Here is an 18,985-nt window from a genome sequence, read left to right on the forward strand (position 1 = left end):
TGTCAGACGCCCCTTCAGTGTAATAGGAACCACACCATAGAGAGAAGTGTGTAAATTGCAACAGGTTCACGGTCCTTTGGTGTGTGGGAACTGAACTGTTAACATTTGAATTTGATAATTGTATATAGCGTGGAACTGACCTCTCTATATACTATATAATTATTTCCTCTGCATGTCCTGGAGTATGCAAGATCAAAAAAAAACCAAAAAAAAAGCGCAGTCACTGATTACAACCACAAGAAGGCATGCAAATGAATATGAATAATATGAATAATGTTGCATCAGTGCCTCAATGTTTTCTGAAATGTGCTATACAGGTCAAAAAATGAATAATTCCAAATATCATACAGTGCATCCGGAAAGTATTCACAGCGTCTCACTTTTTCCACATTTTGTTATGTTACAGCCTTATTCCAAAATGGATTAAATTCATTTTTTTCCTCAGAATTCTACACACAACACCCCATAATGACAACGTGAAAAAAGTTTACTTGAGGTTTTTGCAAATTTATTAAAAAAAAAAAAATTGAGAAAGCACAAGTACATAAGTATTCACAGCCTTTGCCATATAGCTCAAAATTGAGCTCAGGTGCATCCTGTTTCCCCTGATCATCCTTGAGATGTTTCTGCAGCTTAATTGGAGTCCACCTGTGGTAAATCCAGTTAATTGGACATGATTTGGAAAGGCACACACCTGCCTATATGAGGTCCCACAGCTGACAGTTCATGTCAGAGCACAAACCAAGCGTGAAGTCAAAGGAATTGTCTGTTGACCTCCGAGACAGGACTGTCTCGAGGCACAAATCTGGGGAAGGTTGCAGAAAAATTTCTGCTACTTTGAAGGTCCCAATGAGCACAGTGGCCTCCATCGTCTGTAAGTGGAAGAAGTTTGAAACCACCAGGACTCTTCCTAGAGCTGGTCGGCCATCTAAACTGAGCGATCGGGGGAAAAGGGTCTTAGTCAGGGAGGTGACCAAGAACCCGATGGTCACTCTGTCAGAGCTCCAGAGGTCCACTGTGGAGAGAGGAGAACCTTCCAGAAGGACAACCATCTCTGCAGCAATCCACCAATCAGGCCTGTATCCTAGAGTGGCCAGACGGAAGCCACTCCTTAGTAAAAGGCACATGGCAGCCCGCCTGCAGTTTGCCAAAAGGCACCTGTAGGACTCTCAGACCATGAGAAACAAAATTCTCTGGTCTGATGAGACAAAGATTGAACTCTTTGGTGTGAATGCCAGGCGTCACATTTGGAGGAAACCAGGCACCACTCATCACCAGGCCAATACCATCCCTACAGTGAAGCATGGTGGTGGCAGCATCATGCTGTGGGGATGTTTTTCAGCGGCAGGAACTGGGAGACTAGTCAGGATAAAAGGAAAGATGACTGCAGCAATGCACAGAGACATCCTGGATGAAAACCTGCTCCAGAGCGCTCTTGACCTCAGACTGGGGCGACGGTTCAACGACCCTAAGCACAAAGCCAAGATATCAAAGGAGTGGCTTCAGGACAACTCTGTGAATGTCCTTGAGAGGCCCAGCCAGAGCTCAGACATGAATCCGATTGAACATCTCTGGAGAGATCTTAAAATGGCTGTGCACCGACGCTTCCCACCCAACCTGATGGAGCTTGAGAGGTGCTGCAAAGAGGAATGGGGGAAACTGGCCAAGGATAGGTGTGCCAAGCTTGTGGCATCATATTCAAAAAGACTTGAGGCTGTAATTACTGACAAAAGTGCATCGACAAAGTATTGAGCAAAGGATGTCAATACTTATTTTCATGTGATTTCCCAGTTTTTTTATTTTTAATAAATTTGCAAAAACCTCAAGCAAACTTTTTTCACATTGTCATTATGGGGTGTTGGGTGTAGAATTCTGAGGAAAAAAATGAATTTAATACATTTTAGAATAAGGCTGTAACATAAAATGTGCTGTGAATACTTTCTGGATGCACTGTATATACCTATGTCTCTATTTTTTTGTTAGTGCGGCTTTGACATCATGGACCATAAGGTGCATGAGGAACACTCAATGAAACTGAATAGAAAAAGTTCAATTGACAATGAGATATGAAGAAGGCAGATTCACCAGCGTTTGTATCTCAGCTTTTATCCCTCCAGATCAGAGAATTTCTAGTTCCATTGTATCAAAACACCACTCGCATTTACAGTTATTCCCACTTTCAAATAAAAACAAACAGTGTCAGATATCTGGTTGTGGGTGGGGGGGACTTGTATCGTAATCGTGAGTGACAGAATAAAGGTGGAAAAAAAAAAACCACCAACTTTTACAAGTACAGTAATCCCTCCTCGATCGCGGGGGTTGTGTTCCAGAACCCCCCGCGATAGATGAAAATCCGCGAAGTAGAAACCATATGTTTATATGGTTATTTTTTTATATTTTAAGCCCTTATAAACTCTCCCACACTGTTAACATTATTAGAGCTCTCTAGACATGAAAGAACACCCTTTAGTCAAAAGTTTAAACAGTACTCCATGACAAGACAGAGATGACAGTTCTTTCTCACAATTAAAAGAATGCAAACATATCTTCCTCTTCAAAGAATGAGTGTCAGGAGCAGAGAATGTCAGCGAGCGTGAGAGAGAAAAGCAAACAATCAAAAAATCAATACGTGCTTTTGGGCTTTTAAGTATGCCGAAGCACCGCGATAAAGCGGCATTTTTAGAGGAGCGTCTGTATCCTCTAGGCAAACAGCCTCTGTGCAAACAGCCCCTCTGCTCACACCCCCTCCATCAAGAGCAGAGAATGTCAGAGAGAATGAGAAAAGCAAACAATCAAAAATCAATACGTGCTGCTAAAGCTTTTAAGTGTGCGAAGCACCGCACGGGAAGCATATCGTATATTATTAAGGAGTTTTATTTAATACGTAATACGTGCTCTGATTGGGTAGCTTCTTAGCCATCTGCCAATAGCGTCCCTTGTATGAAATCAACTGGGCAAACAAACTGAGAAAGCATGTACCATAAATTAAAAGACCCATTGTCCGCAGAAATCCGAGAACTAGCAAAAAATCCGTGATATATATTTAGATATGCTTACATTTAAAATCCGCGATGGAGTGAAGCTGCGAAAGTCGAAGCGCTATATAGCGAGGGATCACTGTACTATAAATTGACACCGGGTGTTGCAGACTCAAATCAAACGCATTCTTTAATTGTATAATATTAACAATAAGAGCAGCTCACTACTCAAAATGGTAAATTCTCGAGACAGTTAGGATCGAACCGGGGACTCTTGATTACAAGTGAGCAGTTTTTACTGCTGCGCCACAGAAGCTGTTGTATCATCCTTGTACCTTTTATGAAAGAGTTTGTTTGATCTTTGGTCTTCAGGCTCCACACATTATACAGTTTATGTCTACATTTTGTCATTTAGTACTAAAATATGAAAGACGTTTCTGTTTTAACGATGTGTTTACATAGATTGTTGTATAAATGGAACACACATGAAATACAACTCCAGGCACTTTACTCCAAGATAATCATGGCTTGAACTGGGACAACTTTGTGCCCGTTTTGCAATGGTGGAGGGATGGATTAGTAGGCTGCTTGTCTTGATTGGCACAATTACAAGACAGAGTGGTACAAAGGGATTTAAGGTCGGCCGGGTATATGAGTTTTTTCGTAGGCCTTGGTAATTCTTGTGTTAAGTACTAAGCTTACTATAACCTTTACAAAAAAGGTCCTATGATTCTGGCAATCTTGTTGTGCCCAACATTAAACTGCACTCTATGGGTTACAGGGCCTTTAGCTGTAGAACGCCCAGACTTTGGAATGACCTCCAAAAATTAATTAAATCAGCTGACTCAATTCATTCTTTTAAAAAACAACTTAAAACCCATGTTCAGGAAGGTATTTATCTTAACCTGACATTCTGCCCCCTCTTTCAGTCCTCCTCTCTTTATAGAAGTGCAGTATAATTTGTGTGTGTGTTATATCACAAATGATGTTATCTGCTAGGCTTTTCATTTAGTACTGAATTTACTATTTTACTCTGGTTTATTGTCTTCTTATTCTATATAATGCTTTGCGTATCGTGTATGTATCTGTTTTAGTGTTCTATTCAGAAAACATTTACAGTATCTCCAAGTATATACCTGTCGTTTCTTTCTGAGACTCCGTGAAGCACCTTGAGCATGGGAAAGGCGCTATACAAATAAGATGTTTTGTTATTATTATTAAAAAAGTGTGTGTCTGTATGTGTGGTAGGCCTGGTTAATACTTGATGTACCTGTTCTGGTTGCAAGAGACTCATGGCAAAAATGACCTCCAAAGCGGAGACACGTGCTGGGATTTCACCATGTGCATTTGTGAATTAGTGAATTTCAAGGAGAGGCTGTGGTTACGAGGGTGCCAGAATGATGAACGAAGGGCTGAATATGGCATAACAGGTCATCAACACACAAGTAAGACATACAGAAAGAGTCTCACTTCCTCTGCTGTATGTATGTGACATTGACCAAATACCGTCACCTACTATGTAGAATAATGCCCACGCACCAATCAAACGGGCTGACACAAGTATAAATGCTATTTTGGTCACTGACAATGCACACTCTTTCTGTTGCAGTCTGTGCACAGGCTTCACACTGTAAGTATAAGCAAGACAGTCTGGCACACTATAAGTAGCTGTAAATTAAGATCCATACTTGGTCTTTTGTTTAAACCAACTGGTTTTTGATTAGAAAAATAGTGCATGGATCAAAGTAGTTGTGCAGAATTAGAAACAGATAGCCCTGGGCGTTCAGACTACCGATTTGTCCACCCCTGAAAGCAGAATCACTCAGTTGTGATGTGCTTGCTTGCACAAGCAGACTTGTAAAGAACAAGAGATAAAATGTATAAACCGAATATTTTAAGGAAACGGGTCAGGGACTCCTCATTTTTACAGTGGTGTAAGCTTGTGCCCGTTTTTATTTCTATATCTGCAATTATGATTTCTTCATTACTGTACTTATGCAATTCTTAGCTCTTATCTCTGATAACTTCTGATTTTTTTTAATTGTTAATGTCTTGTTCACATTCTATTTATACATCTTTCTTTATATTTATATATTCTGTCACTTACTTTCATTTATAAATATGTACCATTCCAATGTCTTTATTACTGTGTTAATGTTACTTTGCTCTACTTTTATCTACATTACTGATCAAAAGTTTTAGAACACCTCAGTTTTGTCAGTTTTAATGTTTCATGAAATCAAGGAACAGAACAGATAAAAAAAATTCACATACAAAATAAGTCGAGGAATCATTAATTGAACAAAATTTTATTCACATTTTGATTCATTGAAGTAGCTACCTTTTGCTGATATAACAGCGAAACTGTGGTAACCCTTTTGATTCAGAATTCAAGTCACCAACTCTTCCTCCAGGAAAAGAATCCCAGCCCATCACACTTTGTCCTCCAAGTCTGACAGTTGGTGTCGCACATTGAGGAACCATCCTTTCACCACCTTGACGGGGTACAAACACCCTGCATGATGAACCAAATATCTGAAGACTTTCTTCCAGTCTACAGCAGTCCACAGCTGCTATTTCAATGCTTTATTTTTTCCTTTAAGTAAAGGCTTTCTTACTGCCACTTGCCCTGTCAAACCTTTAGCACAAATTTTCTTCTTCACAATAGAAACTGAGACTTGTTTTCTTGACCGCTGTTAAGCTATACTTAAAGCTGTTGTGCTGTGAGAGTTGCCTATCATGCAAGCTGGAGACCCTCAGAAACTTGTCCTCTGATTGGGTTGTGATTTTGGATCTGCCAGATCTCTTCTTATCAGAGTTTCTTTCAGTTTCCAATTGCCTTTGCAATGTGTAGGAAACCATACTCAGACACTTTGATATTTGTTGCAATTTCTATAAATGAAAGGCCCATACTTCTAAGTGTAATAATGTTCAATTAATTTCATTTGTTAATTGCTGTTTTCTTGTCATTATCACTTGAATTTACAGCTTTCTACAGTGCAACATTGTCCAAGTAGTACTTCAGAGGGTGTAGTAAACAGTCTGTTGCAACTTTGCTTTAAGACAGACAGAGGGATTTTAAGTAATCCACAGAAGTTGGGACACTTTTGCAAATTGTATGCTTTAACTTGCCAAGGCTTTTTGCTTTAATTGCTGAAACAACATTTGTAGGGTGTAACCTATTAGTTGTTCCCTGAAGAAATCCCATTTGTAATATTCTGAAATTTCTTTTTTTCAGTTTTTGCTAACCTAAACTTAAGTTTAAATCTCTGGCAGTTTACTGCTTACACAATTTTAGGTCATTAATTGCATTTCAACTAATTAAATTTGAAGAAAAACTGAGATTTTCATAAAACTTTTGACCGGTAGTGTACATGAATTGATTACTTCCTTTCACTGAGTACTACTGTCTTGTGTACTTCACATTTTATTTTTATTGATATATTAATTTTCTTGTTATTTGTATTAGCTATTTTTAATGTTTTTTTATTCTACTTAGATATATGTATTATTCCTACTTGTGATATTAATTCCTGCTTATACCTAGTTTCATACTTATATTTTTTTTTGCGTCTTTCTGTTTTAACTGAATGTTAACTGTATTTATATTATCACATTTACAAATTTATTTATACATAAATTTATTACATAAAAGGCATGTACAACATACAACTCTGTACTGACATAAAAATATATATTAAATTGTTGTAGTGACACTTTGCTTAATACGTGATTATAAATTGGTCTTTTTCTAGGCTGAGAAATAAAAACAAAGACATGAAAAAATGTTGATCAGACACTGTGAAATGTTATTATTTTACCTGGCAAGTATTTGGTAGCAAACTAAAAATAGATACTTTAAATATTTTTATGTACACAAAAAAAGACTACCCTGCAGGACTGAATACAAGTCTAGAAGGAGTTTCACTCCAAACCAGAATATTACAGAAGTCAACCCAATGTGAACAAATATCAGTTTTCACAAGGAAAAGCATATTCAACATGATTAAGCTGTGTAAAGTATATTGTCATTTCTGTAAGACATCCTTCTTCATGTCCTATTACAAATACACTGTTGATTACTTATGAAAATGTTTGTTCAGATATTGCATGTTTGTTTAGACATTGCTGACTCCAGAAAAATAAATGTTTCACTTTAGAATATATTTAAAAACACATTTTTGCGCATGTAACATTGACAAAAACACGTATTATGTACTGTTGGGATAGGCTCCAGCTTCCCCAAGACCCTGCTCAGGATAATTGGGCTTAGGAAATGGATGGATGGGCGGATGCCTGTATGTGGGGATGAAATGCGAATGATAAAACCAGAAAAATACGAATTAGCATACAGTACAGTAAAGCAGGAATTGGTAAAGTATGGTCCTCAAGACTTGGGGCAAGTGATTTGAAAGGTGATATTTATCATATTTGAATATTTGTTAGTATGTTATATAGTTTACAAAATTTTAAAACATTCCTTCTGTTTCCTCATATAAAGAAGCCTCTCTTTCCAGTTTGTGTATAAATCGTGACCATTGTGCAATAAAGCGGTGGCGTGAGATGGCTCGTTCAATTCTTTGAATTCGCAGCTGGAACGTCTTTTTCATTTCTGATCTCTGTGCAGATACTTTGCACTTCTTTCTTTTGTGAAGATAAAATGTCCTGCAATATTTTGTTGCTATTACTATTACGTATATATAAAGCTTGTTTTGGATAGCAGCTGCAACACATGGGACCAGTTTTATATATCCAGTGACAGTGCTCCTAATATTCTCATTCTCAGTGAGCTAATGTAACTCTCAAATGAAAATACAGTAAGTGTTTTTTAAAAAAAACACACGAGTTGCTACAGCAGCCTGTGATAATATTGTTATTAGACTGTTTGGTACATTGCTACCCCCACCCCCTATTTATTAATACATATTGGTATGTCCCTAGCTCCCTTTTTGCTATTGGCACTGCTTTAGTCTTTGCTTTACCGCCATATTGTATTTTAGGTTAATGAAATTATCGTCCTTCTACCACTTGTCATGGTTGTCATAGTTTTCACGTCCTAATACTTGCATGACATCTTGGCAGAAATATATATTAAAGTACAGTATACGGATTCTCAGCCTTGACTTTCTAGGTAAGTAAAACTATCTGTCCACGTTCACTACAACCAGTGGTGCGATGCACACTCTGTACGGACTGGGTCTTGGGAGAGAAGCCTCGCTAATACAGCGTTCAGGGACAGAATAACACAAGCTGGGGTAATTTCCAGGAAAACATTCCTGCAACCAGTGAATACAGTATATTTGCTGTGAAAAACGATTTGGTGAATTTTGCAGATAGTAGTGATTGCTCTCTCTCTCTTAATTATCCACCCTACGTTGTGCCTAAAAAGTCCAGACCTGACAAACACAATTACTTTAGAGATAGACGCTAGCTGCATCTGCTGCATTAGTACAGTCACTCCTCCTGATGTTATGCTACCTTGAAGGAAATATGAATTATTTGGGTGAAATTCAGGAATTTATGCTAAGAATGGACTGTTGGGTGTAAGTAGCTAATACTACCTTTCACTTTAGCAAGGTGGTCTTTTGCCTAAAACCACTTGATAACCATTGTTGTACAGTTACACAAAAAAAGTTAAAGACAAACTGAACTAATTGTGGATATTCAGTGCTTGTATATAAAGCTTTAGGTGCCATTCTTCATGTTGGTTTGGCACTGCCATTAAGAATTGTCTGGAGGAAGGTAATAAAAAAATCTTGATAATAACCAACACACTCCCTTCCATTAACAATTCAAGTACAATTCTTCTGAAATCCTCTAGGCACAACAACGTCTCTTTGCCCCATCAAGTTAAGTAAAAATGTTTTGTTTACTGCTTTTTAAAAATATCTATTAATTTGCTGGTGCACCGTAGTATACTGATGTCGATTTAGGTTAGGTTGTATTAAAGATAAAATTATTGCTACTTAGATGTTGTACATTGTTCATTATGTTTAAAACTGTCCCACTACGTTTAGTATTTACTGGTCTATGTTAGCATTGTATAGTGGTGACATGAAATTACTACTCTGATGTTGGTGTCTGTGTTCTTCTGTAACTCAATGTGCTCCAATGTATAGCTATCCACACATTAATGAGCCACTGGTGACACATTTCCAACACCCTTTTCTCCAAACCTCATTACATATAACTTTGGTTTGAAGGTGCTTCAATCACCTTGTAAAAATAGACAACTAGAGCTTCCATTAATAAACTGCATCTTTCTGTTTCTTGTTCGCCTGCTTCCGAATTCAGCATGTTAATATTGCACTTCCTCTCTTCCTGGCAAAAGGCTGCTTTACATTTCCTAATGTGAACTGGCAACAATTTTTGCCAATTAGAAAACTTTTTCCAGTGTTTCTCAGCCACAGAGTAGTCTGGCAAGCCATTAGAACAGCAGTGTTTTTCCTGTTAACTAAAAATAAATTAAACATTCCATTAAATAAAAATGAAATCGAGGAAAGCAAAGTGAATCATAAAAGTAATTTTAATTTTTCACACAAGTCTTGCATAATGTACATGTAAGTGTACAGTTGTTGGCATATTTAAAAACAAAAAAATTTAAGTACCCCTTTAATGCTGTTGGAATCTGTGGATTTCAATCATAATATCAGCCATCAGTTAGCTTTCCCTTGTAGAACTGAAAGCAAATACCAAAGCCTCATCACTCGCCAATGAATTATCTGTGGAATTCAATGTTCATAACTGACCATCAGTCACTGATGCCCTGTTTTCAGTGTCAAGTGGCAGCTTTCACAAAATTTTAAGGAAATGGTGGTAAAACTAAAAAATACCTTAAAACAATAAAAAACGCATAGAGCACATTCTACGATTTATATATAGCAATTGTTGCAAAACATTTCTTTCAAGAATAAATGATGACTTTATGCTATTAAGTATTTCTCAAAGACTCCATACCAGCTTAGTCGAACAAAGAAATGTGGAAAGACAAAGTATTAATATAAAGAAAAATAAAAACACATAATAAACCTTACCGTGTAATTTCCTCATCTCCTACCACTGGTTTAGAAACAGGAGAATATCTGCCTGAGGTTGCTTGTGTGACTGGATGTGGCAAAAAACTGGAAGAATTGATATGGTTTTCCATTTGTTGTGAATATGCTGAAAAACAAAAAATTTACTCAGTCTTATACTGGAATTTGAATTTAATGATATCTCCTTTACGTAAATACTGTTTTTACATGATTTATGACATACAGTTTTAAATGAAAATGGCTAAGTAAATTATGATGCAATCACATAGTTACTTAAATTCACTTTAAATTCACAATTAGTGCTAATAATTAGCAAAGCCGCAGTTAAAATAAAAGCATCTTTATCAGAAAATAATGGAAAAGCATAAAAACTGACATAAGGTCTTATCTGAATAGAAAAAAAATAAAAAAGCTTTCTAGTGTGACAAAGGACATAGCAAGTTAATAAAGACTAGTGACGTGCAGACCCATGGTTATAAAATAAAATGCAAATAAAAAGTTACAGATAAGTTGTTCACAAATCTTATATTCTCTAAACATTTACTTCATTCAGTTCCTCTTGAAGTAATAATATATTTCATCATTTCTAGTGGCTCATCTGGAGCAACATTTCTCTGGCATTTTGACAGCCCAACCCTCTTTTGGTTGATTATTTTTTGTCACACCCAATCCCTAGAATAATAAACCTAGTTGGCGGCAACATACTGAGAAACATCTGGTACCTAATAGCGAAAAATTCATTCTTTGACCATTATGAATTGTGTCTCATTGTATTGCCGCTACCGTGTACTATAATCTTCTGTAAATCTGACAACAGTCTTGTATCAGCAGAAAATTGCATCATGTAGAATTCTCGAGTTGTAAGGTACTCATACACTCGAAAGTATTTATCAGTAAACAATATTCTGTTAATTTAAGTTCTCCTCAAATAAATGTGCTATAATCATAAGCGTTAAGGGAGGACTGGGTCAGTTCTAGAGGAAAGTGCTGGATACATTTGAGTACACAAGTTACAGCAGGCTATTTATAAATGCGGACCTGCACTTTACTTATTTTATTAGTCTATGGTAATATAACAGCAAAGTCTTAACCTTACACAAACAGCCCCATAAGCATATACATTTAATATAGTCCATTAATATAAAACTAGCCCAATATAATCATAAAAATGGATGCAACTGAAATTTAATTATCTTCAAACACTGACCTATAATTCCTGTTTACTTTGTCTTACATCAGAGTGAGCCAAGGATATAGGATCACTGTCTGCTCAATAAACAATGTCAAACAAACTAGAAATTGAATACAAAGAACTTTTCTGTGATTCAGAAGTGAATGTCAAAAGTTATGCTAAAAATTCCTATATCAATGGCGAATGTCTAAACACAAACAATAAGTGATCAATACTACCAAACTGAATTATTTTTAACATGTTTTATCCTATAATTAAATTTATGACAAGTCTACACTAAATGGCTATATCATCTTTGAAAAGGTAATTTATATAAACCAAAAAAGGCATGTGTCAATTATTTTGATCCCTCACAACCTCATCAGATGTTCTGACCTCATATTTAAAAAGACTGCTGTCAAATATGAACTTTCTTAAAAAAGGCGTTATTTCTGTTGCAACTGGGAAGAGCACCAGTTGTTTTGCTGGAGACGACACTCGAAAGATTTAACCCTAGAAAAAGCCACATACAACTGACCGTGGCTGAAGACTGGTTGTCATAGATTAACGCAAATCATTGCAAACATAATGCAAGGCGGGATGTTGGGGTCGTGTTTAAGTAAATGACAATGGTAGCATGGAGAATCTCGGATAATAGCTTGAATTTCAGCTTCACCACCATAAATGTTGCCATGTATTGATAGTACTCATGACTTGTGATAACTCAACTTGCGTTGGAAAGACCAACAGGAAGAACGTCTCCAAATCTGTCCCAATGTGATGCAACAAAATCTACTGCCCTATGTCGTAGTGAGAATGCATTGCTTTCATCAACCGTTTGAGCCAAGAAATAACCCACTGGCAGGAACAGGCAGTTGCTGGATCCCGGAATAGAGATGACATTGGATAAAAACCCGTTGACAGAGAAGATACTGTCGTTCATTTTATAACAAAGGCTTAGGAAACAACCATCACAGTATATCGAAAATAGCAAGGAGCGAAACCAATGCCAATGGTCAAGAGAGTACCTTCCTGTAGCAGGCTATGGAAAAGACTCCCATACGCACAAATGGGTGAAGTGAAAGGTCACGTGGTCAGGCTAGATATATGGCGGTGATATGACACTAATGGGGTCATGAGAGAAGAGCGGGGAATGCGGTAGTCCAAAGGAGGAATAGGAATCGAGAAAAGGAGCATGGGGGTGTATGGGAGGCCACAGGCAGCGTGGGGAAGGATTTGGAAGAGGAGGAATAGGAATCGAGAAATGCAGTGTGGGCTGTGTATGGAGGGGACGACCGGTTTGAAGCAGGACGAACCAATAGGAATTGAGAAATGCCGTGTGGGCTGTGTGTGTGGGGAACCAGTTTTGAAGAGGAAGCAGGACGAACCAGAAGAGAAATATGTATAAGAGAAGATGTGTGTCTGGACACTGTAAGGCAAAGCCAGCAACAGCAGTTTTTCATTCTTACACTTTTCTATTTGCTACATGTTACGACATGCAATCATAATATCAGACACTCTTAACAGCTGATGCTGCTTTCATGTGCTGTAATTTGGCCAACTTTAACAAGTAATGATGATGTATCCTCCCTCACAAGATGTGTAAGAAAAATTTCTAGAAAAATTTAAAGGACTTTACTGTGAACTTAAAACTTGATTTGATAAAGTGTAGGTAAACCAGTTTATTAAACAGTATTTAACGAGGAGAAATGTCTTGTTGGGGTTTATTTTGATGATTAATATTATTGAACAAATTGTAAAATTGTACATTTTCTTGTAGTTTGATGTTATATGAACAAGATTTGGGTTCATTTCTTGAGGAAATGCTCAAAAAATAGGTTATCATTGCAGAGCTAGAGATCCTTTTGTTATCAAAAAAAATGTGCATTCAAGGACACAAAGGATCAGGTAGGAAGTTCTGAAACCTGGATGTGGTTAAAAATAATGTGACTGTTGCAAAGTAAACATCACATTTAAGAAGGATGGGAATTTATGAAACAGAAGAACACAACAAACAATTAGATAAACTAGAACTGTTTAAATGTATTTGCAATTTGAAAGGAAGATGCCTCCAGTCATAGCATGATAATGGAAGCCTTTGACAAACCAAACAGCATATACATAAATATTATAAATGGTCAACTTCAACCAATCTATCTGTTATGCAATTTAAGAGCTAGAATTCTTTCCCAAAAAAAAAAATTAAAAAATTGCCACCTCCATTCACAGAGCAGCAAAATTTACTTTTAAAATTAACCATGCTAAGTTGAACCTGCCTGCTGTCAAAAAATAACAGCATATTAGCATGGGAAGTTGTTTACAATTATTGACTACAATAAAAATGTTATCTTTTGTTGCAAACATATATTAGCAGCATTATACTTTCTTGAACATGAATACAACAGGTTTTGTCATTGAAAGGTCTGGAGTTTAATGAGGAAAAAGGTTGCACACCTCCAGTTTTACATCAGCAAAATACAGGAAAACAACTCTAAGTTCCTGAGCAACACTTTTTTTTTCTTTTCTGATGTTATATTCACATATACAGTAAGAGCTACTGTACGTATCAAACAAGAAAAGAATGATAAATATCATTCACCTGTATGAAAAACATTTGGGTAAAAAGGCACTTACAGTTATTTATGTCAGGAGGGGTATAGCTGTCACTCATGTACACACTGGTGGGTTTTGCCACTTTCAAGTAAACAACATCAGGGGTATTTTTCAAAGCAGCTACAGCTTCTTCGTGGCTCACCTCTTCAAGGCTAACGTTGTTTACCTATGAGGAAAGTACAGCTCTCATAATATCTTTTTAATATATTACAGAGTGAGCCAAAAAGAAGTAACACATTACTCAAGGTTATTGTACAAGGTAGAGGCAGCCGAGTGGCTTAGGGGTTTTTGAAAGGCAATCCCTTATAGTTTTCAGTTGGCAACATGCCTTGGCTCAGTGTGCATCGTGTTTTTACTGTTGAAGCATTCTTCAAAAAAAAAATTAATCCATCATTACTACGTAACGTGCCTTCCGAACACACTTCAGCATTCCTCATAACAATGACATTCCAAATCGGAAAACAATGCAGTGGGTGGCTAAATTTAGATAGATGGGTACAACATTGAAAAGAAAATCTCCAGGCTGTCCTCAAACTGTATGAATGCCTGAAAACATCCATGCTGTAACGGCATCAATTTTGTAGTCTCTTAGACGTTCATTGTGCAAACATGCTTCTGCCTTAGGTATTTCCAACACGTCTTTGAGGAGGATTTTGTATAAGGACCTTAATTTCCATCCATACAAAATGATGGTAGTGCAGGAACTCGCTGAGAGATACTGGGAGATCTATAGAGAGTTATGTGCGAACTCATATGGTATGGAGATCCATGCAATATTTCCGGGAAAGCTGATCTCACTGCGCGATGATGTCAGGTGGCCTTCACGATTGCCTGATCTTGCTCCATGAAATTTCTTCTTATGGGGCTATCTAAAGTGGAAGGTATACACACACCAACCTCAAAACCTTGAAAGCCTCAAGGATGCTATTCGCCAAGAAATCGCCACTCTTCCCCTTGAAATGGCCGAAAGAGTCATACAAGCGTCCAGAAATCGTATCGAAGAGTGTATCACGAATGAAGGCCACCACCGTAAAGACATCATTTTTGAAACACAGTGAAAAAACTCTATTTTGGATACCCTTTCTTGTTTTGTAATGAAATTTATTTTATTTTATCTTGTAGCATTTTTGTAGAATAAATGTTTGAAATGTGGAATTTCTTTGTGTCTTGCCCTGTATCTATACTAATAAAAGGCAAAGCCCTCACTCACTCAATCACTAATTCTCCAAATTCCCGTGTAGGTAGAAGGCTGAAATTTGGCAGGCTTATTCCTTACAGCTTACTTACAAAAGTTAAGCAGGTTTAATTTCAAACTTCTACACGTAACGGTCATAACGGTCGGTAACGGTCGACAACGTCCGCCATGTTGAACTTTCTTATTTATGGCCCCATCTTCACGAAATTTGGTAGATGGCTTCCCTGCGCTAACCGAAACCGATGTACGTACTTATTTCGGTGGTATGATGCCACTGTCGGCCGCCATATTGAACTTTTCAATGGTCTTTGTTACTTATGGGCCCATCTTCAAGAAATATGGTATGCAGGTTCCCAACGCTAACTAAATCTTACTTACGTACATATATACGTCCATAGCCTGCAGCTCGGTCACCGTCTGAGGCGGCGTTGGGTCCCCCATCCCAACGCCTCCCACATTGTTGGCTGTCTACCTATATAAGGCCGTCCATCGCTCCAGTCTCTACATTCCCTTCCTTGCTTCGCCACGGGATTCACGTCTCCCTGCTGATAACTACAGCTTTTTTATTTAATCCACAGCTTCTCCTCTGTTTTATTGTTCATTTATACAATTACAGTTATTGTGTAGGTATTTTAGACTTACTTTACATTGTTCAGGTACCCATTTCCTTTATCATTCCAACCGCAACCCATTTAACATGTCTATCAAAGTGATCACCATCGATCAAAGAACTGTCACTTACCAAGTGGTTTCCATGCCCGGAGATGGGACCTACCTTTTCCATTCTCTTTGTTACATATTGCACGGCCATATCAGGCTCACTCTTGATATCCGGAGGAACATTGTGTCTTATGTACTGAATGACTGGGACAGGTTCAAGGTGTGGACTGATGATGGTACAGGAGATAATTATACTACGCAGGAGCACTATAAGAGTGAAATGCTTAAGCCCTTCACCTATGCATCTGCATGTGAGTTGATGGCTGCCGCTGAATTGTTCGGTTGTTGCTTTCAAGTGTACCGAAATGGCCAAATATTTTACACCTTTCGACAACCACCAATGCCTCTTAAACATCTTAGATTGACAGGTGACGATTTCAGTAGTGGACACTTTGATGTTTATGAATGTTTAAACTCTCAAAAGCTGGATGTGAAGTTATCGATGAAAACGGTTGTATACTTACGTTTGACAGATGCCGAATGTCTCTTCAACACAAATCCTACAAATACTGACTTAATTGAAACGAACCATGAAACTCAAACCGATTATGACAGCAGCAATACAAGCTGTGAGATTTGAAACAAGATTACTTTTCACATGGCCAACTGTACGTTGCATGCTCAAGAGTAAGCTCAGCGCACAGCTTGGTCATATTACAATCGGAGGGCCGAACTCACAATGTGGTATACAAAGAGATCCATAACAAATAATTATTGGTATATTATCCCTCAGTTTAAAAGGGTTTAATTTTCTTCTTAATAAAAATTTTAAGGCAGTACTTCGCCACTGCGAAGCGCGAGTATTTTGCTAGTATATTTCACAGTAGAAATGGCAAATTTGTTATCATGTCCATACTCTTGAGAAATACAGACCCAATGCAATAAAAATCAATTTCAAAATAAAATAACAAAACACACTGAAAATAACAAAAAAAAAAATCAAAATTCATTGAAGCTAAATTTAAATATATGCACATGCAATTTCTAAGCACCCCACAAATCAGTAAAAAATATTTCTGGAACAAAGTAGCATTATTCAACTAACTACACAAAATACTGAACATTATGGGAAACATAGGGTAAATACTGTGGTAGTCGTGGTAAACGTCTGCTCCCGGCAATTGGGTAATTTCATTCACAGCATGTGTCAAGGTTTAACATGGTGCATTAAAAATAATAAAAAGTTAAAATTAAATATGCATATTGGAACGTATGTGACACATTTCGCATTAAAAATGTGCATATTTACCAGTCAATCAGATATGAGGTATGCCCCCTAGTGTGCACAATCATACAGCAATTTAAAAAGAAGTGTAAATTCACTTGTGATCAGGCAGATCAAAACTTGTACAGAGGTGGTGAGAAACAGAGTATAGGTGCCCAATGAAACCTACAATCAATCCCTCTAATATGACTCCACAAAAGTGATGCGTGCAACTGGGACAACCTCTCAATACGATTACTTTTTTGGGTGCGATGTGGATAATAAAGAACAGAAAATTTCACATACTGCATGTAGTAAATGATAATCAAACATTCTTAACATGAACAGTATTAACAAATGGTTATAGGAGTTAAGTCAATAAACGTGTGATTTGAGATAACCCAAATTAAGATTGCATTCATAAGATGGCTACTGGCGAGTTAATACGCAACATCATACAGTTAAATAAAACCCACCTTATATGTTCACTATTATAAAACTAAAGCACATCAGGTTGTGCCCTCAGCACAGCTTACTTTTATTTGTGCACTTGCTTATTTGAAATGTGTTCTTTTTGTACCATACATAGTAATGCATACTATACAAGTATTTTTCCAGTTATTTGCTAATGGCTTTAACCTCACAGATCTGTGTTTGGTAAAAAAAATAATAATAATAATTATAGAAATTATGTCAGTGTACAGATACAACCATTGATAACTGTCAATGATTTTTTTTCCTAGGAAATGAAATGCTTTTCCCCCAATGAAAGAAGTCAAACACACTGTAGGACAAAACAGGCATTGCTCATTCTGCTAGGGTTTAGTGGCACAACAAGCCTGTTAAGGGAAGATTTAACATACATCAAGCTCCGCAAAAACCCAATCCCATCCTATCCTGTCTAAGACATACATACATTCATAAAATCATACAGTAGTGGCCAAAAGTTTTGGCAGTGACCCTAATGTTGTGTTTATGTAAAACATTGAATCAAAATTTACAGTGTTCACCCTTCTCCTTTATAATGTCTGCAATTTGCTCTGGCATGCTGCATATCAGCTTCTGGGAAAATCCTGACTGACAGTGATCCATTTTTGGCTTTTTAGAGCTCAGTGTTTAATCACAATTTTTGGGATACTGCTTCTCCATCCACTTTTTGAGAATTGCCCACAGGTTCTTAATGGGATTAAGATCTGGGAAGTTTCCTGGCCAAGGGTCCAAACTTTATTATGATCACGGAGCCACTTCATTATCACTTTTGCCTTGTGACATTGTGCTCCATCAAGCTGGAAAAAACACAAATTGTGCCTGGCTTATTGGAAGAAGTTGCTCTTGTAGGGCATTTTGATACCATTCTTTATTTATGGCAGCGTTCTTAGGCAGAATTGTGAGTGTGCTCTCTCCCTTGGATGAGAAGCAACCACATACATGGATTGTATCACAATGCTTCATCGTTGGCACGACACAGGACTCATGGTATCGTTTAACTTTTTCTTCTCTGGACAATACTTGTACCTCCTACAGATTTTCAGTCTGTCCTTGATATTTTTCTTGGAAAGAAGTGGCTTCTTTGCTGCTCTTGACACACGGCTGTTATCCAAAAGTCTTCGCCAAACTGTGCGTGCTGATGTACTCTTACTGATCTGCTGCCAGAACTGAGCAAGCGCTGCACTGGTGGCAACACAATTCTGTATCTGACTCCTCAGGAGGAGACAGTCATGGCACTTACTGGACACTTTCAGCTGATCATTCTGTGCCAGGGCCAAAATACGTGAAAATGGGCTTTTGTGGTAACAAAAATGCATCTGATAACTCTGCACAATAATATAAAAACAATGTGAATTGCAACCACAAAAACTGAAACCGCAAATTTTGCAAAAAAATTGTGTTACTACCAAAACCTTTGGCCACTACACACACAAATACTCTCTCTCTCTCTCTCTCTGTCTCTCTCTCTCTCTCTGCAGTTTATTATATTTATATAATCCTGAAGTTTAATAATAAACAGTATTATTCTGTTTCTTAAAATGAGTGCTTTTCTGTTATCTTGACTTAAGTCTAATGGCTGGA

At 37.4% G+C, this 18,985-nt stretch overlaps 1 protein-coding gene across 17 annotated transcripts in view; it reads right to left on the minus strand.

Annotated features, from left to right (window-relative positions):
• dlg1a (discs large MAGUK scaffold protein 1a) overlaps positions 1–18,985 on the minus strand; it is a 562,325-nt gene that overhangs the window by 118,424 nt on the left and 424,916 nt on the right. For all 17 annotated transcript variants that reach the window (XM_039758348.1, XM_039758430.1, XM_039758380.1 and 14 more), the window contains 2 exons: positions 13,818–13,962; positions 10,013–10,139 (listed from right to left, as the gene is read on the minus strand). In XM_039758348.1, coding sequence (XP_039614282.1) covers positions 10,013–10,139; positions 13,818–13,962 — 272 coding nt within the window. The remainder of the gene's footprint in view (positions 1–10,012; positions 10,140–13,817; positions 13,963–18,985) is intronic.

The sequence above is a fragment of the Polypterus senegalus genome, chromosome 1, assembly GCF_016835505.1.
Source record: "Polypterus senegalus isolate Bchr_013 chromosome 1, ASM1683550v1, whole genome shotgun sequence".
Taxonomy (NCBI): Eukaryota; Metazoa; Chordata; class Cladistia; order Polypteriformes; family Polypteridae; genus Polypterus; species Polypterus senegalus.